The 19,227-nt window shown below is 54.9% G+C and overlaps 6 protein-coding genes across 6 annotated transcripts; 3 read left to right on the forward strand and 3 right to left on the reverse strand.

The window, feature by feature from the left end:
- Nucleotides 1-783: 783 nt before the first annotated feature.
- A1O7_06388 (uncharacterized protein) lies at nt 784-2,949 on the forward strand (the record flags this gene model as incomplete). The annotated part of the gene is made up of 1 exon (XM_007760390.1): nt 784-2,949. One exon carries the CDS (start codon nt 784-786, stop codon nt 2,947-2,949), a length of 2,166 nt encoding a protein of 721 aa, XP_007758580.1.
- An 882-nt stretch (nt 2,950-3,831) lies between these two features.
- Nucleotides 3,832-5,221, forward strand: A1O7_06389 (alcohol dehydrogenase; the record flags this gene model as incomplete). Its single annotated transcript, XM_007760391.1, has 3 exons — nt 3,832-3,955; nt 4,168-4,620; nt 4,716-5,221. The coding sequence occupies 3 exons, from the start codon at nt 3,832-3,834 to the stop codon at nt 5,219-5,221; spliced, it is 1,083 nt and encodes a 360-aa protein (XP_007758581.1).
- An 864-nt stretch (nt 5,222-6,085) lies between these two features.
- Nucleotides 6,086-7,339, reverse strand: A1O7_06390 (uncharacterized protein; the record flags this gene model as incomplete). The annotated part of the gene is made up of 1 exon (XM_007760392.1): nt 6,086-7,339. One exon carries the CDS (start codon nt 7,337-7,339, stop codon nt 6,086-6,088), a length of 1,254 nt encoding a protein of 417 aa, XP_007758582.1.
- Nucleotides 7,340-8,309: 970 nt separating this feature from the next.
- Nucleotides 8,310-9,652, reverse strand: A1O7_06391 (uncharacterized protein; the record flags this gene model as incomplete). The annotated part of the gene is made up of 2 exons (XM_007760393.1): nt 8,310-9,212; nt 9,260-9,652. The coding sequence occupies 2 exons, from the start codon at nt 9,650-9,652 to the stop codon at nt 8,310-8,312; spliced, it is 1,296 nt and encodes a 431-aa protein (XP_007758583.1).
- A 541-nt stretch (nt 9,653-10,193) lies between these two features.
- On the reverse strand, nt 10,194-12,092 carry A1O7_06392 (uncharacterized protein; the record flags this gene model as incomplete). The annotated part of the gene is made up of 1 exon (XM_007760394.1): nt 10,194-12,092. One exon carries the CDS (start codon nt 12,090-12,092, stop codon nt 10,194-10,196), a length of 1,899 nt encoding a protein of 632 aa, XP_007758584.1.
- Nucleotides 12,093-14,388: 2,296 nt separating this feature from the next.
- A1O7_06393 (uncharacterized protein) lies at nt 14,389-18,232 on the forward strand (the record flags this gene model as incomplete). Its single annotated transcript, XM_007760395.1, has 2 exons — nt 14,389-14,673; nt 14,738-18,232. The coding sequence occupies 2 exons, from the start codon at nt 14,389-14,391 to the stop codon at nt 18,230-18,232; spliced, it is 3,780 nt and encodes a 1,259-aa protein (XP_007758585.1).
- Between the last annotated feature and the right edge of the window lie 995 nt (nt 18,233-19,227).

Here is a 19,227-nt window from a genome sequence, read left to right on the forward strand (position 1 = left end):
AAAGTGAGAGGCGGCTCCCCAGTTAGGCGAGAGAGTTCGAGTCCCAGGGTGTTCAGGGCATCATTTGATGTGACAAACTGGCATCGGGCCAGAAGGCATTCACCCTCGATAGAACTCTCACCTTCGATCCAACGAACTCGAACCGACCCGATCCGCAACAACATTCCGAGAAAATCGTTTGCCTACTTGACAAGTCAAATCGGTGTTCATCAGAGCACGAGATGAGGAGTAGACTGGGGTGGCCACCTCGAGTATAGCCTGATCAGAGAAGTAGCTGTGGTTACTTTTTGTTACTTCGGAGGGGGTTAGCTTTTCTTTTTGTGTAACTCCCGTGAAAGTTATATCAGTCAGGTTAAGCAGCCTAGACTAAGCAGAAGAGTGAATAGTACAGCTTAGATAACTACAGAGTCATTCCTAACTCTGAGTCTAGTATTGATCACCCGTTTCTAACTCTCTTTCCTTTCCTCTCTCCTCTCCTCCTTCAACTATAGCTAGGCGTCAGATAGTAGGAGTGTGTACGGAGTATACAAGGCCAGATATTCCCCGGGACACGTGGGTCTGGTGTTTAGCGAGTTAGCGGGGAATACAATCACATGTCAGATCTGTCACGACGTCAGTTTCTCCTTTCTCATCTCCCAGGCTCCCCATCTTCTGTCCTTGTTTCCTTTCCCGTCACATGGTTCCAGTCGCGGTCTCGCCTGTCCTCTCGTCTTTGACCCGTTCTCTGCTGGCGACAAACCCTCGCTTCCACTCCATCTCTAGCATGCCTTTTACCTGGCTTCAATGAGTGAATATCTTCCCTCGTTCATTGTGGAACCTGTCCTGCGCCAGGCACGGCGATTCTCTCGACTCAGCACCACCGCAGAAGATTCGCCCGGTTTCCTCCCTGCGGTACCCGATCTGCAGCGCTGGAGCCCCGCTCGGTTTTGGACTACATCACCCCCTCTTTCGCTGGAAGATCCTCTTGTCGAGCCGACGGCTGAGAACAGAGAGACCACGGTCCAGTCTATCACCAGAACCATCCAACTATGGGCTGCTCAACTCAACAGCTTCGACACCATTCCTTCTCCTCTTTTGGAGCCAATGGATGACCTGGAAAGAGAGCCGGCGCAACATACACTAAGAGACCAGCCGTCCACAACCGAATTTCCCGCCCTTGAACCTGAGCTGGAACCTCCTCCTCGACCTGTCCGGCTCGAAACCCTCCGCAACGACAGTGAAACCTCCCTAAATCCTGCCAACGAATTGTCCTATCAGTCCCGTGTCCATGAAGATAACTCAAGGCCTCATGCAACATCTGACCCCGTTGCCGCGCCCGACACGGATCCAACGAGACTAGGACTGGGGACAGGTGCACAGAATGGAGATAATGTCAGCGACCGGAGAAGAGACGGGTCAGGAACCCTGCCAGAAGATGACGGCATGGGAGCCCTCAGACAGAAGATCAGCTCTATATGGTCAGGGCCGGGCACTGCTGCGGAGAAGTCGAAACTCGTGCATGGCTTGATGATGGAACGGTACCAGAAAGGCCATGCTGGGAAACGGTCCCCTCTGAAAACACTCGAGTTGCCTCATCGCTTAGACTCCCCCACCTCGACAATCTCCACCCCCGGGCAGGAAATCAACTGGAGTCTCACTGAAAAGGACCTTCAGCCAACATACGCACCAGTCCACCCGGACGACATGAATGCGTCTGGAGAATTGGCCAAACCTGCGCTTGGCTGTGTCCATTACATACGCAATGTCAAGATGCAGTGCAGCAGTTGTGAAAGATGGTACACCTGTCGGCTCTGCCATGACGAGGCAGAGGACCATACTTTGCCCCGTCGAGAAACTAAATACATGCTTTGCATGCTTTGCCAAACCCCACAAGCGGTGGGTCAGGTGTGCAAGAAGTGTCAGGTCCCTGCCGCACATTACTACTGCCCCATCTGCAAGTTGTGGAACAACGACCCTGACAAGTCGGTCTATCACTGTGACGACTGCGGTATCTGTCGACTCGGCGAAGGTCTCGGGAAGGACTTTTTCCACTGCAAGACATGCGCCGCTTGCATGTCGATCGCGGCCGAAAGCACTCATAAATGCATTGAACGGAGCACCAAGAGCGATTGTCCCATCTGCGGTGAATACATGTTCACCTCAAATAAGCCCGTTGCATTCATGCGATGCGGCCACAGCATTCACGAAGCATGCTTTGCCGATTGGTGCAATACCAGCTACAAGTGCCCGATCTGCTCCAAGAGCATTGCAAACATGGAGAGTCAATTCCGACGGCTCGACAGACATATCGAAGAACAGCCCATGCCTGAGGAGTATCGTGACAATCGGGCGTACATATTCTGCAACGACTGCAACAGCCGCAGTGTGACGAGCTATCACTGGCTGGGGCTGAAATGTACCATCTGCGAATCTTACAATACGGCTCAGCTGGAGCTTCTGGGTGCAGAGGAAACGCCCCAACTTCAGGAACAGCAGCAGCAGGCTCAGCAAGCAGGAACATCTGAGGCAGCGCTTACGGCGAGCCAGAGCCATACACCTACAGGCGAATTGACCCAGCCCGTCGACATTGCTAGAGCCTTCAGCGAGGTGCAACCTCGTCCTGTGGAGTCGAGACCGACTTCAGGAACGCCATTGAGCAGATCGTCCTGGCTACTACCCACTTCGCCCACCGCTCGGTCGACTCGTTCCATGTCACCGGTCGTCGGCAGTTATTTCGGCACGGGGCCACGGTCATCTGGGACACCTGAAGCGCTACCGTCTCGACGTGGCACAACACCCTTGGACGACGACGATGATCTCGATTTCTGGGGTCGTCCAAACTCACCTCGCCGGGACGAGGCTGAAGGGGATGATTCCGAGTCCGGGTCCGAGTCCCAGAGTGACCCTGACGACCTGATGGAGGACGATGATGATGAAGAAGACGCTATGGATTTGATTGGGCATAGATGATGATTACTGGGAAAACGGGGCTGGGTGCATTTTCACACCTGCGATGGATCGGTCACGGTAGCAAGGCATGGCGTCGTGTTTCTCTGTCTATCGCAGGTCCTGTCCATGGCTTGCGCGTTACGCTGGGCAGCTGCTTGGAAAAATCGGCGTTTCAGCTATCTCTATATCCTTGTACTATTAAGTAGCTCTCGAGCACTTGTCTTCTGTGAGTGGCACGAAGACTTTTTACACCTGGCATGTGACGCCCCTGCGTTACAATCTATGCAGAAGGACCATCCGTGGCCTGAGGAAACCTGTGCCGTCTCGAGATGGAACCACGGCAACTGCCAGCGGTGACCGGTCATGGCCATCTACCACAGTAGTGCCCACCCCTGGATTTACCTCAGCTAAGTCCGGTATTGCCGATTTAGGGCTCACCCAGGATCCCCACCAAGCTCGTTCGGCCTTCGTCAGCTCCCTTGCAGGCCCTGCACTTTCCCCCCCAACAAGAGAAGCGACTTCTCCCCTCTGGGTGGTGCGTCGTGGGCCAGGTGGAGCGGTCTTCTTTGTCTATAGGTGCGGGGAACACATCCATCGCACTTGCGATTGACGGCACAGAAAAGCAGCCCTCCTCACAAGGGAGTTTAGTGACGACCATGGCCGTGGGTGGGGATGGGAATGCGAGCCGAATTTCCCACAATTTATCCAGAAATGAGCCGGCCTTTCTCGCCGTGTGGAGCGAGGTATATAACGGGAGCGTGTCCTCGAACTCTTGGAGATGCGGCAAACGCCCTGAGACCTGTACAGACCGACTCTGGAGCCCGTACTGCTGAACGTCCTGAGACCTGTACAGACCGAGATAGGCTTTTGACGCGACCCGAACCAGACGAGACAAACGCAAAAATGGGTGACGCTGGCATGCCTCGATCGCTCGCTGAGAGCTTGGAGAACACAAAGGTCACCTATGCCCAACTGGGAGCTTCTGGCCTGAGAGTGTCGATTCCCATTCTGGGCGCCATGTCGTTTGGTAAGCTTGTATCCTTTTACCCTATCTTCAGAGGCCGGCAGGAGTCTTGATCTGGTCCTCGCGTTGTGGTGGGGTAATATACGAGATAGTGGGCAGTCAGAGTGAAGGATTGCCCGGCGCTTCGCAGCCGACTAGGCATAACATTCCATCCTGTCACGACCGATCACTTGCCAATATAAGTCAATGTCCGTGACTAACACCCTTGAAAATAGGCCACAAGGACTGGCAACCCTGGGTTATCGATGATGAAGCCGAAGTGGACAAACTCCTCAAAGGCGCCTACGACCGCGGGCTCAACACCTGGGACACGGCCAACGTCTACTCGAACGGGGAGTCGGAACGCATGATTGGCCGGGTGATCAAGAAACACAACATCCCCCGCCATAAACTGGTGCTGCTCTCAAAATGTTTTGGCACCGTCGGCGAGGAGCCGGGCGTGGTCCACGTCAAGTACCCGGAGCAGATCCGCCAGAGCAAGGACTACGTCAACCAGGGCGGGTTGTCGAGGGCCGCCATCTTCAACGCCGTCGAGGCGAGTCTGGAGCGGTTGGGCACGAGTTACCTTGATCTCTTGCAAATCCATCGATTCGACAAGAGCGTGCCGGTCGAGGAGACGATGAAGGCGCTTCACGACCTCGTCCAGAGCGGGAAGGTCAGGTATATCGGTATGTCATCTCTGATCTCGCTATGACAGCCTTGCCCTCCTTCACGCCTCGACACAGGCATATGCATGCACTTGAGCTGACTCGTCGCGTCACAGGCGCCAGCTCCATGTGGGCCTACCAGTTCGCCAAACTGCAACAAGCCGCCGAGACGCACAACTGGACCAAGTTCATCTCCATGCAAAACCACTACTCGCTGTGCTACCGCGAAGAGGAGCGCGAGATGAACCCCTACTGCCACGAGACCGGCGTGGGCCTCATCCCCTGGGCACCGCTATACCGCGGGCTCTTGGCCCGTCCGCTCGGCAGCGACGCCACCGCGCGCGAGGAGTCCATGAAGGGCAACCCGATGTTCGGCGGCATGGATCCCACGGACAGGGAGATCATCCAGCGCGTGCAGGACCTCGCACAGAAGAAGGGCTGGAAGATGAGTCAGGTCGCGCTGGCGTGGATCATCCAGAAGGGCACGATCCCCATTGTCGGGTTCAGTAATCTCGCGAGGTTGGAGGAGGCCGTCGCGGTCCGGGGCAAGACGCTCACTCCCGAGGAGATGAAGAGCTTGGAGGAGCCGTATCAGCCGAAGGCTATCGTGGGGCATTCGTAGGGTGGACGAGATGTGGAATGCGCCGAGACTTCGAAGGCGGAAGTCTTGGTCGTAGACGCAGACACAGACACAGAGCGTTGTGGAAAACCAATACGACGTACCGTGTAGGTACAGTCCCAGACAAGATTCCAGACAAAAATATACAACGCTAACGTCCAACACACACCACAGTAATGCTACATAGCATAGCATAGCATAGCATAGTATAGTATGCTTAATGTTAACTACGGGGTCCGGAAGGATACAAGTGCTAGGGGCCAAGTGAGTCCTTCCATCAGTCCGTGATTATTTGCCTTGATACGATATGCTACGATACGATATGATGCAGAAATATTCCGTGGTGCTCATCCAGCATCGCACCAGCATACGGTAGGTACCTGTAGGAACGTATGTGAGCGTCCATGCATCCATGCATACGGTAGGTACCTGTAGGAACGTGTGTAGGCGTTCATGCATCCATGCATGCATGCAGTACCACCAGTACAGGTACTGTGTTCCGGTGGCGCAGCTGTAGAATTCTCATACGGGCAATACACCGCATGTACTCCGTACTTGTGCTTTCCTTCCCCGGTTCTCCTCGAACACAGTACGGAGTACAGTACTAGAATATGCGCCAGGATTCTCAGTGGCGGATTCGATGCCTCCAACAATCACAATCGCATACGAAAAACAGAATACGGCTGGGAGGAGAACGATCAACAATGCAGACTTTCTGATCTGTGATGAGATTCCCCTGGTCTGGTTTCATCATGTGGTTTATACATGATTAGACACCAAGACAGATCAGAGAAGATTGATGGATGACGGAGAAACTTGTGCAATCTGTAACCATCTAAATGATTATTTTTTTTATCTCTCGGTCTACTATCTATCCTTCTCCAGTGACCTCTTCCTCTGCTTGGCCTTCTTCTCGGCGTTCTGCACGTACGCCTCGGCAGCGATGCCACCAAACACCAAGCCGACACCTGCCCACTGACCGGGGCCCAATCGGTGCCCGAACCACAGCACGCTCAGCACCATCGTCAGCATCTTCCTCGTGACCGTGACGGTCACGAGAAGCAGGCTGGAGAACCGCTCGAGCGTGGCGTAGATGAACAATTGCCCGACGGCCCCGCACGCGCAAAAGGCAAGCACGTCCTTGACGACGGGCGGGTGGCGTCTCAAAAAGGCGACCGCCTGGCTCAGCTCGGTCGTGTCACTCTGCAGAAACTGCGGGAGGAGCGCGGATGGCACGTACGGCGTGGCAACAAGGTATGCCGCCATCAGCACCGTGCCCAGCAGGTTGAGGATGACCATCATCTGCGGCCCGCTCGTGCGGCCGTACCGGGTCGGCGACTGGAAGATGTGGTCCTGTACCGTGTTGGTCAGGCCGTCGAACAGGAGGTTGATACCCAGGAGGAGGAGGCCGTAGAGGCTGCTGCTGGACTGTCCCTTGGCCTTGCCGGCGCTGGGCTTCTTGGGCGGGTGGTACAGCGTGAAGAGGGCGACCCCCGCGGTCACGGCCAGCACGATCATGTATTTCGAGAGCGGGTAGCGTTTGCGGAACAGCGTCACGTGCAGCGCCATGACCGGCAGGAGCTTGCATGATTTGGCCAGCACAAAGGTCAGGTAGTCGACGTGCGCGAGGCTGGCGTAGCCGAAGGGGGAGGCCAGCGTGGTGGTCAACGTGACGAGGAGGAGGGGCAGGAGGGCTGCCCGCGAAGGGAGGATCTGGAATGATGTTGCGCCCGCCTTGTAGAGAAGATACACACTGCCGCTGACAAAGGCAAAGGACGACTGGATCGTGTTCAGCACGATCGGGAAGCGAAAATGTTCCTGCCCCGTCGTGAAAGGGTACGGCGTGGTGGTGATGCGTTCTTGCAGGACCCCCCAGGTCAGGAACGACGCGTAGATGCCGCCGACGCAGACGACGAGGGTGAGCAGGCCCGGCTGCTGCGGCGCGGAATGTCCTTGTGTGTGTGCTCGTGCTTGGGTAGGAGGGCGTGTGGCAGAAGGGGAGGCTAAGTGGCCGTTGCTGTTGCTGTACACGGCGCGCCGTTCGGGCGTATCGGAGGGAGTCTGCATGACCTCGCCCGAGTTGATGCGCTGCATGGGCGTGATCTGCTTGCGACGGGCCATGTTGATCCGGTAGGAGAGGGTTTAAATGAGCGACTAGAGTGAGATTGACAATCGGACTGTGTACTGTCTTGTGCACAGCACACGGTACGCGCAGGATGCGACCGGCGTGTGGTGATCTTGTGAGGTGGCCTCAATGCGTGAAGTGGGAGGCTGATGTCGGCGCCGGTTTGAGCTGAGCCTCGCGTCGCCTAAGCGAGCCCTTTATTTACCCTGCTTCATTCAGCCTTACAGAGCGCGTCCACTTACGGCGCGTCAGCCACATCACCTCGCAGTAAAAAAGGTCGAGGCGATATACATGATGGTCATGCATCTGCTTGAGGAGGCACACGCCTTGAACTTCCTAGAGCATAATATGATAGAGGGATGAAAATGAGGCAAAGCCCGGAGATCGGAAACATTAGTGTACAGACGGCTGGGAGACAAGACAGCACCGTCAAGAACCACAAGCCACTGTTCTCCCTCTCGTGCCTCTCTTCTACTGCCACCTATCCTTCTTTAGATATGATTCATAAGGGGTCTTGTATGATACACACAGGACGTGATCGCCCCCGGCCTGAAAAGCTCAGATAGATACATGATACCTGCTAAATGAGACAGCCGAAACCGACATATATGAACGTAGTCGAGTCTCACTACGATGCTTCGCCTTGCCTTGTCCCCCTTTGTACATTGGTGTGGCCTTGATGCATATACCCAAACATATCGTCCTTCACTTCAATGATGGTGATATCCGAACACATATCCTCCACATCGGCAACGGTGATATCCAAGATGCCATGCTCAACACAGTGACCTGCACTTCAGAGACGGTGATATCCAAACACAGCGGCCTTCGTATCATTGATGGTGATATCCAAACAAAGCGTCCAAACATAGCGTCCTTCAGATCAGCGCTGGTGATATCCAAGATACTACGCTCAACACAGTGTCCTCCGCATCAGTGATGCACAGTGATATGTCAACATCCACCTCAATAAGGATTCCACTCCAATCTCCTTTCCAACAAGTAAGACTCGACAGGCAGGCCCCTCCACACGCTTGACCCATTGACGACCTTGAAAAACTCGGGCTCGAAGCTCACCTTGGCCCACCCATTGATGACTTTTCTCCAATAACACACCTCGGCCGCCGGCGTGAGATACTGCTCGCGGAACGTCTTAACGCTGTTCGCGGCAATGCGCTCGGCGTCCTTATCATGCGTCTCCAACCAGGTGATCTTCTGCTCGAGATCGTCAAAACTGCGATCGACCTCGAGATAGTTCTGCTGGGGCCCACTAGAGCGCATGAGCGGGTGGTGATGCTGGATCCAGTCCATCGTGTGGGCGACGACCACGGACCGGCACGCCTGCAGGTACTTCAGACGGCCCGAGTACGAGTTGCCCTCCGTATGGGCGAGGTATTTGTACTGGCAATGCTGGGCCATGGATTTCAGGTCGTTCGTCATAGACTCCTTGTCGTGCCAGTCCAGGGCCTTGACGTCGGCCCAGGGTTTGTCGGCTGTGACTTGGATGAATTTTTCGCGTAATGGTAGACCCATGGTCGCGCCGCGCCACAGGATCTGGCGCACCTTCTTGGCCCACGTCCACCCGTCGTAAGCCTCGGTCAGGGCCGCCTTCATCTGCACCTCGCGCATCGAGCCGACCTTGGTCTCGGGCCACGACCAGTATCCAAAGTCCGGGATCAGCCAGATGTGCGTGTCTTCGGCGCGGCGGGCGTAGCCCCACAGGGGCACCGACGGGATGCGGTCGTCCGTATTGAGTGCGAACTCGATGTTCGGGAGTGGTTCGGGCGACGTGAGGATCGCGCGATGCAGGGCGTGCAGGGTGGCGATCTCGCGCGAGTAGATCCCGCCTGCCTTGTCGATGATGTATAACTATAGCCCGTCAGTAAACAGCACGCCACGGCGTGAGTATAATATACTTGTTGGTTGTAGATCATGGCCCGCACGTAGCCATTCTGCTTGGGTATGGAGTCAATCTCCGCGAAAGTGATGGGCGTATGCATCCGTGCGTCCACGGGCCGGTCCACCTCTTCAAACAGCCCGGGGAAGGCTTGGTCGCATTGTTGCGAGTCCAACATCAGATTCTCCGCGTCCCGCTGGTAGTCCCAGGTCCCGTCGAATCCCCTCTTCCGCCCGTATGCGCCATAGTCGCTGTGTAAAAGGGGAGCTGACGAGCCGTAGGCTGACCGGTACCACGCGACCAACGTAAATGTGAAAAGGACGGAAATGAGGAGGATCGAGGTGCGGCGATTGAGGGTAGCCAAGACTGGCTCGACGGTTCGCTCGTATAGGCCCCTTCTCGACGAGGGCATTTTAATCATTCTCGCCCGATATATATATATGCTCTGCTGCCAGCATGGCTGTACCGCCCGGTCCCAGGTCACGAAAGTGGATGGCTCGGACGTCGCAGCATTGTCGTCCTCGATCGTCGCCGATGGTGGAAACTCATCTCTGAATCGCAAATGCGCGACATGCTGCGGGCGCGGCGAGTTTGCGCCCAAGGAAGTTTCCAAGCAGGCTCAGGCCGCTTCAGGGGAACGCAGTCTAACTGAGCTGGTGCTAGCAGGGCTTTACTTAGTTTAGTTTCATTGGAGACTCCAGGGGTCCCGGAGTTGACGCCGCCCACGCCGCCCTACCTATTCATTCCTCACCAGGGAGATGCTGGCAAAGAGTGCAAGTTGTCCGGCTGACAGTGCTATAGATCACGAAACCCTCCTGCTCATACATTACGCCGTGCAAATGCCCATGCGGAGATGTTTACCTAGCCTGTATTTCTATCCACGAGTCTGTGGTTCATGCCGGCAATAGTGCTCCCCTGCCTTCTATCAATGCGCCGCACCAACAGCGCGGCTGCTAAGGGTTACTCACATTCAACTTCTCAGCACCAACAGAAGCTTGGTCCATTGCCCCCGAGCCTTCATTTTTGTTCACCCACCTGATGCCCACCTCGACGGGGACCCTCTTCAACCACTCCAGTCGGACACTCTCATCGCCGTCTCTATGCGCACGGACCATCTGGCTGACGGCGTCGAGGTCCGCCAAAGCCAACTGCACGGCCGGGACATGGACGCCTAGCTCTTCGACCCCAACGCTCATGGCCGCAGTATATTGCATCAGGGCGGTTGCCAGGTTTCCACGCATGACGTGTAAGCGGCCGAGGGTGCGCAGACAGCCGATGCGTGAGTGGGTTAGACCTGCTGTCCGAGATGTCGGGTCCTGGCTTGCGGTTGCGGTTGCTTTCTCGAGTGTCAGTGTGCGGCGGAGGGCTTCGGAGAGGAGGGCCTCGGTGTCGGTCGAGGCGTCGTTCAACGACAGGTGCGCTCTCGTCAGCTCGAGGAGGCCCGTGATGGGCATGATATGGTTGACGCCGTACATGGCTTCCCACATGGCGACAACCTCGGCCAGGATGTCGCGCGCCTTCTCCAATTGCCCGACCTGCCCGAGCACGCGGGCAAGGTAGTAATATTGCCCGGTGGTTTGGTACGAGTTAGGCTCGAAGAGAGATTCGTGCAGCTCATGGATTCTGCGCTGGATCAATTCGCGGAGGTACAGGCGTTGGGCGTCAGCCTCAGCCGTGGCCGGAAAAGTCAGGTGTAGAAGCTTCGTGATCGGGTGCGAGGGCCCCAGGGTTGTGTGAGATGCCGACGCGGCTACTCGTTTCACCTGGCTGCGTAGACGGCCTAGCGCGGTGTCAGAGCTGGCGCTGAGGCTAAGGTCCGCAAACAGCCAGCAGACTTGCGGGTGCTGCGATGTCAGCAACTCCGGGAGCTTGGGCAAAGCGCTGTCAAGGATCGAAGAGGCCGAGTCCACCTGCCCCAGTGCCAGGAGCCCGCCGGCTGTAGTGATGGATCCAGCGAAGCTTTCCATTCCGGAGATCTTGTCAAAGTAGGTGTTGCCTCTTTCGCGCAGTTGGGCGGACCATGATGACTCGAATTGGCCCCAGAAGAAGGCGCTTGTTCGTAGAAGGGTCTGCTCGATTTGTGAGTCCTCCTTCGTCAATGACATGAGCCGGGGTGAAGGTGGCATACCGAGCCGCCATGAGACGTGCGAGTCGGAGGTCGCGCTACTCGTGGCTTTTCGCCTTTTCGAGACGTTGGCTTGCAGGGTGAAGGTCGTCGGTGGTGGCGGCGTAGATTTGCGCGTATGTGGCGGCGAGTCGGATCGGGCTTCGCTCAAGGCTTGCTTGAGTTCTGCTCGAGCTGTGCGACCGCTGAAGTAGCCCTGCCTGTTGTCCTCGGTGTCCCGTCCAGGGGTCGAGGCAAGCACCTGTAATGTATGTTGTTCTTCTTCCTCAACCGAGTGGTTGACCAAATCCCAGATGGCAAGTTTTCGTGTTGGGGCTACGTCTTCGCTGATCGATGCTGAGGCGGCCGCCGAAGGCGAATCAGGGTGGCCAGGCTGAGGAATGACAACCTGCTCATGGATAACCAATGACGGAGCCGGTGCAAATTCTGCCGCAGCAGGAGGGTAGTGCACATGAGGACTTATCGCCTGTTCTGCGTGAGCACTCGGAGGATGTCCGTCCGCATCATAAGTCCTTGGTAAAGGATGAATAGCTCTAGAAGGCTTTGCAGAACTTCTTTGGCCAGGTTTGGGAGACGAGCTCGACTGAGCTCTAGCGCAATTCTCAGCTTTCACCCCGGAATTTTGCCCCGCATGTCGCCGGATCTGTGTGATGTTCTTCCTGCTCCGTGGGTTGCCCGTTATCCAGGTGAAGGACTTTGGTGTTGCCCCGTCCTCCCTGGGAGGCATTTGTCGCTAACACCTCGAGAGCGCTACAAGCACACATCCGATCGGTCTTTGGGCTTCCTTGAGAAGCGGGTTTGATGGAAAGAAAAGTAGAAGAGAAGTCAGACTCGCTTCCACAGCAAGGCTCTGAGCAAGAAGCGCGCTTTTTGTTGAGGTGGTCGGTCCGACGTCAAAATGGTTTCTTTGCCGTAGACCTGAAAAAGTAAACCAAGACTGGCTCGAAAACCATACTCGGAGTGGCTGCGTCGGAGACAGTCCATCGTGGAGACTTCCACGCCGACATCAGACCAGGAAGGTCGAGAGAAACAAGCCTAGTGTCGAGCCCATAAGCCGGCAAGTTGGTGAGCGGCCGGATTGAGCTTGGACTCGGACCATCCTGCTGAATAATTTGTTACTAACTTGTCCACACTCACCCTGGACGCGTCCCAGCCTGTCCTTCGTACTGCCGTGCCATTGCCCTGTAGGAATTTTTACGTACAGTAGTGAACTTCGTGTCTCCATCTCGATTACAAGGAAAGGCCCCGGAAGGCGTAGGCCTGCGTCCGTCAGTTAGTTTTCGTGGATCAGGCCACTGGCTTAGGGACGTGGTTAGCATAAGCTTCCCTTTTTCGGAAGTCTGACGAGGCTGCGGGTCTCGACTCGGCGCTGGAAACGACCAGTCCAGTCGGAGGACTTTGGAGCACCTACCGAAATAGTCAAGGCCTCTGCAAGCGAAGGATCCTGACTAGTGGTAAGTTGGAGTCAAAGTCCCCACCTCCTCGACAGAGCACCTGCCCGTTTCGACAGCAGGCCATGCTGCATACTGGTTGTGTACACTGTACGAGTACGTGCCTTGGGAACTCCACATCATTCGCGAGAACCGACAGCATTGAGATTTTCAAGCACTCATGTAAGAAGCGGTGTGGGGACAGAGGAAAACAACAGCAGGCCGGTTAAGATACCCCGCTGCCACTTGAGGCCACTTGTACCCGTGCACTTTGTTCTGCGGAATCTTCTCTGTCCGGACTAGTAAGCACGAGTCGTAGCCATGGAAGAGGCTTCGGGATACGCAGTAGGCCTGTCGGCGCCGAATCACCTCGATGCTGGACGATCCTGCGTCTGACAAGGCTGTCACAGGCATCTACGCTCGGACCTCGTTTGCGAGGGCCAGCGCTCATCCGCCTCAATAACAACTTTGCGCCTTCCGGAGTCAGAAGTGTTCATGCAAAGTCTCGTAAAAAGTACCTGCATTTTCGCCTTCTTGCACTCCCTCACTCAGAGAGAGGCGACAGTGGCTAATTGATTGTACTGTGTGCAGTAGCCTTGACTGCTCCTTGCATCGCTTGGTAATCGGGCGGTAAAATTGCGGCGACCGTCAAAACTCGAAGGAGCCGTCAGACGGGTTTCGCCAAAAAAAAAATCTGTGCGCCGCATACAGTCTGACCATGGCAGGGGGGAAAAGAGACTGGGTCTAGTCGGCGGAAAGCATAATGTGCACCCTGGAACGGACAACTGCGGGTAGCGTCAAGCTTTGGCCGGTCGGTAAGAAAGTAGCCTAATGCAGCAGTCGTCCACCTCGCCAAGAGGAAGATCACACCAAGGTACGAGATACTGGTATGCGGTGGAAGAAGACGCCGAGTGGTCGGAAGGAGCTACTACTGTGTAGAAACAGAATATGCAGCGTGGTACGCTGAGCTTGAGTCATGTTTAGATTCTGCACAAGCCATTTCCCATGCCGCCGATATCTCGGACTCGATACTGGGAGGGAGCTCACAAAAACCTGAGGTGGAAAGTGCTCTGGCATCAAGGGACGCTGACGCTATCATTTGGCATGCCGGAAGCCGAGCTCCCTCTCCGCGAGCCGTCCGGAACAGCTGCCCTAGTCTTTGCTTAGCAGAGGCTTCAGAAGCCGCAGGATGTGCATAGCTTGGTATGAACGGATCTGGATTCTTCACGGAAATGGCGCATGCTTATTGGGTCCTGTAGCTTGAGAAGGATCACATGTACTGATACTGTATCCGCTGTCATAGGAAAATGAGGAAGAGTCACAAAATAAAATTCTTGAAGCAACCCAAGATTCAGTTCTGGGTGAGTTCAGGGTGAACAACTGGTAAGGCGAGACTGGAGCCCAGGTCATTGGCTCAGATGGGGAAAGTTACCCGATGCCATGGACACCAGCCATTTCCACCACTTCGACTTCCTATCTTACCATGCACGTTCCAAGATTCCGTGAGAGACTCTCCCGCCTCGCCCAACCTCGGGATCCTCTTGTGTTCCTCTTGCGCCTGATGCTATCAGGGAGCAACGATGCCGGGCAGTCATGGACCGATTCCCACAAGACTACGTCGGTCATAACCTGCCACTGTTGCTTCTTTCCGGACTGAACACGAGGAGCCCGATCGAGCCAGACGTGTCAAGAAATACATATGACTTCTTGCATGAAGGCGGATTCAGGATCAAGGTCGACGCTCCCGTTGTGGGTGGGTCTCTGGCAGAACAAGTCCTCCAATCCTTCTGCGACCAGGATGCCTCGGACGTTCCATGGCACTCCCAAGCTTTTGCCTTACGGAATGCCAAAGTCTTCAAGATTGCGACTGTTGGACGGGTAGGTCAGCGCACCCTCAAGCTCCCCGCCTGGCCAAAGACTGAAGCGCTGACAAAACGTGTAGGTCTTCACTTTTCCGCCTCGCAAAGCACCGCCTCCTCCCCATTCCCCTCGCTTGTCGGCCGTTGATGCAAACGGAAGTCCACCGCCCCCGTTGGTGTTACACTCTCCTTTGTCACCATTGACGCCTAGCTCACCGTTGTACCCTGACGGCATCGTATCGCCTTTATGGATCACCAAACACCAGACACGACTACCCTGCGCTTTTCTGAGCTTCTTCACACTCGGGTCCGACCCGAACACGAGTCCCCTTCAGGACAACAGGTTGAAGTCAGAGATCAACAATGTACGGAATGTGCTGTCTTCGACAAGTTACAAGACCAAGCATGTCGTGGTGCTATTAGGGGATGGCAATATCAGCGTCCCCGAACTTGAGGATCGTCTCGCCACCATCCGACGTGCGACTGCCCTCGACTCCAGAAGCCTCTATTTTCTTGCTCATAATTCTTCGTCCGCCCAGGTCGTGGCATTTGTCATTAACGTCCTTTCAGCACTTCATCCACTGTGTATAGAATACTACCGCGATCTGTCTAAACACGCTCGGCGCAAGCGCAATCGAAGCGCAATTCCTCAGCCCACAGTCCAACCAGGGACCTCCAACATATTGTCTTTACAAGGTTGGAATGTCCGATATGAATTCAAACTTGGCGTATTTGCCGAGTTCCGGCAAGAAATGGACGCCGCTTGTCGAAACTACGAGACTGCGTATGATAGTTTGTTCGCTCCTGAGATTATAGATGGCATTCCTGCATGGAGCCCGCGCTTCAACGAAGCCAGGTTGTTAGCCGATATCATAGCGTTTCGCACGCTCCGCTGTCTACTGTGGACAGACCAGGGGACAACAGCGGTCAGATCTTGGATCACTCATCGTGATCGGACAGCTGATTTGGTCAACCGGAGAGGTAAGGGAACAGCCAACTACGGATGGGAGGCGTGGCAATTCGCCTGGGCGAAGATCATGGCGGACCTCCTATCTAGGTCAAAGTATCCTCTCTTGAATGTCAAGATTCCAAATACGCCTGGACTGCTTCCGATCTACGTCAGTGCAAAGAGGCTACTACCTGCGGACGAGAGGTCGAATCCGTGGGAACAGTTACATCACCAGGGATATTGGCTTGAGATCGCAAAGAACTCTATTCTGGCTCGCCGAAAATGGGCATTACAAATTCCAGAGGAAGACCGCCAGCCACCGGGTCGCTCCCCCGCGTCCATTGTTGCTAGCAAGGCCCAGCTTTACGACACATACCTTGCTCTCGAGCCATATCGTGAGGTGCCGGGTGATGGCAGTCCGGGGCACGATTATGCCAAAGAAATTACGACGACGCTGGAAAACGCTATTGCCTGTTTTCGGCATCGAGGCCAACTTCGCAAGACTGATATACTCGGACTTCAAATTGCCTTTCAGCAGATTGAAATCCATTCATGGGCAGCAGCCGCATCAACGTTGCAAGAGCTGTGGTTTAGCCAGCACTGGAGAAAGGCAGGATGGTGGAAGCTTCTTCAAGGGCTTGGCTGGGCGCTTCTTGATACCCTGACTCGCGTGCAGAACGGTGAGTTGTTAGTCCGGCTGCTATGGGAATTAACGAATGAGGTCTTTGACCGCAAGCCGAACACAAACTATGATCTACGGCAAGCACTGGCGCCTTACAGCCTGGAAAATGGCAGCTTGTCTATTGCGGTAGACGTTGATGAAGCTTTGTCACCATTGACAGCCACATTCACTTTTTCAACCCACGATGTGTTCGTTGGGGAGGCACTGGACTGCCAGTTGGCTATACAGTCTCGAGCGCAGAGCGGACTTCCTGCGATCCGCCTCTCTGAGGTTAAAGTCATTTTCGAAGGCAGTCTGAAATCCATCTACCTGACCGCCGAAGATGGCGAGGACGGTGAGGTCGAGAGCAGCGCCTCGACTGCTCACTTCGTGAACGTCGGCTTGGACGAAACTTCATCAATGTCGTTTTCCGGGACCAAAAGGTCATCTACCATTGCAATCGCTCTCCTAGCAGGCAATGCTAATCTGTCCATTCCGTCGAGCCATACAAAGATTTTCAAAATACGTGTCATCCCACGAGAGCCAGGAGACGCGACCGTTGCTTCCATCACACTTATACTCCACGACGAGAAATTCAGTCTTGCTGCCACGTGCTCCAACTTCTCCCACACTGTTGCGCAGTGGTGGGAGACAAAAGAAGGTATGCCAATTCCTCGAACTTTAGGACACGAGTCGAATGGGTTCAACACAATCCACATACAGCCCAAACCACCCAAACTGAAGCTGGAAGCGCCTGGTTTGAGAAGGTCCTATTACACTAATGAGTCCATCACAATCGACTTTGACATCACCAATGAAGAGGCCGAGGATGTGTTGGTTGTGCTCGAGGCGCGGCTGATCGGCCCCATTGAAGGAGCGACGCGAATCAGCTGGACTGGAGACGGTGCAGATACTGCTCCAGCAACACGTTCAGCACTGGGGATCCTCACATTGCCATCTCGCGAAATGGGCACAATCTTGTCTTCTGACAAAGCGTCCGCCTCCATACGTATCATGGGAATCACCATCGCAGTCGACCACGAAGTTGAACTTACGGCCACTTACCGTCTAGTTTCCGAGCAGGAAACAACCGTCGCTAAGGCGATCACGGTTGACGTTGGAGTAGTTCGTCCTTTTGAAGCCAACTACGACTTCACTCCGCGCTTAGACATAGATTCTTGGCCAAATTTCTTCGATGCGCCCCAACCAAGCTCGGAGACTGCCACCCCAGCGGGCCTGAGACATTTGTACTCAGTAGCAGCTAGCCTCTATTCTTTTGCGGCAGAACGTCTCGTGATCGAAGCAATTCTCCTGAAAGCCACCAAAGTTGTGGGAGGGGCAGTTTGTTCTTCGGGTACTGGTATAATTCGATCAAAAGAAGAATCAGGCGCTGCAGGGGGAGCCGCAGAGCAAACTGGCAGGGAGATCATATCGACGGTGATCCTGCCTGACCATACCGAGATATTCGACTTTGACCTCACTTTACAGAAAATGGTCCTTGGAGATCGACATACCGTTGCCGTCGATTTGGAACTGGAGATCGCTTGGCGTAGAGAAGATTCGGAAGAAGTCAATACCACAGTGCTCGAAGCAGCTCGTCATGTCGCACCAATGGCCGAACCCAGGGTTATACTGACTGCTTCAGCACCCGGCCCGGGAGCGATCAACGCGGGAGCATACAAGTTGTCTTTCACCGTTGAGAATTCGAGCATGCACTTCCTCACCTTCAACGCGTCCATGGAGGCAAGCGAAGACTTTGCGTTTAGTGGTCCAAAAGCGTGCGCAATAAATTTGGCTCCCCTCAGCAAGCAGACGTTGGCCTACCGAATCTTACCAAACAAGAAGAACGAATGGATTGGTGTGCATCTGAACGTGGTTGATGCGTACTTTGGACAAACACTAAAAGTATTGCCCGGTGGGAAACGTGTCAAAGTCGACAAGCAAGGCAATCTGCTAGTTAAAGTCTGAAGGGGCTACAATGTAGCTACTGTGACTATGATGGGAAGACGCAAGGTGACGCCTTCAGTTGAAATACATCCGGCAATTCAGTCGGCAAAGACCTCGTGCAGAAGCGGCTCGAGGATGGTTGTCACACCGGCCGGACTGCTGCAGATCGCTAAACACCCCAAGGAACTAGTGGTTGGCACCCAATCCAGCAAGAATCATGGAAGAACATCTTGCACCCTTCCTTGCAGAGTCATCTAAGGACCAACGTGGAGAAATGCGGTGGATTGAAGCATGACAATGCCGTTTATTCAGCCTCGTTGATCCCGGTCACAATGCTGTTGCAAGTAAGAAAAGTCCCCCTCAAGGATGGTCGAGAGCTTTCACCACGGGAGTATCGACAAGCATTGCATGTGCGATACGATGAGAAGCTGCCGATTTGCAGCCTGCATCTTCCCCTTCTTCTGAACCAATCCAAGGCTACCGCTGATCCGGGGCACGGGGGACGAGAATCTGCGCACAAAACCTTCGCGAAAGAGCCCTAGGTACAGCCTCCGCTAGTAGCTTGAAAGCGAACAGTGGAGGTCAGTGCACCAGAGAGCCTCAGAAGAACGATATCTGAGCTAGGTACTGAGACTGCATGGAGAGCTCTGCACGCTTTCCCGGCCCCCTCCACCCTCTTCGTGATCTGCAGGATCCTGCTTACGTACTAGTCGAGCTTTCTAAGCAAGAAGCCCCGGCATTTGCAACCCGAGCAACAGTCATCTGGACTGTGTACAGTACCACAGAACAGCTGTGACCTGAGTACGATGACAATTTCCAAACATGCTATGGAGTACGCTCGATCTTGTCTGTGTTGCATCCACATCCGAGAGAAATTTCCCTTCCAGACGTTGCCCGTACACATGGTGGCCAGGCTCCAGGATTGGAACAGCGCAGCATTGATCCGGCTAGATGCGCTGGCCGAGCCGCAGCCCATGTGCTCTTTGAGTACACGATATGGTGAACTCTCGCGGAAT

The sequence above is a fragment of the Cladophialophora yegresii genome (genome assembly GCF_000585515.1).
Source record: "Cladophialophora yegresii CBS 114405 chromosome Unknown aczIN-supercont1.4, whole genome shotgun sequence".
In the NCBI taxonomy this organism is placed as follows: domain Eukaryota; kingdom Fungi; phylum Ascomycota; class Eurotiomycetes; order Chaetothyriales; family Herpotrichiellaceae; genus Cladophialophora; species Cladophialophora yegresii.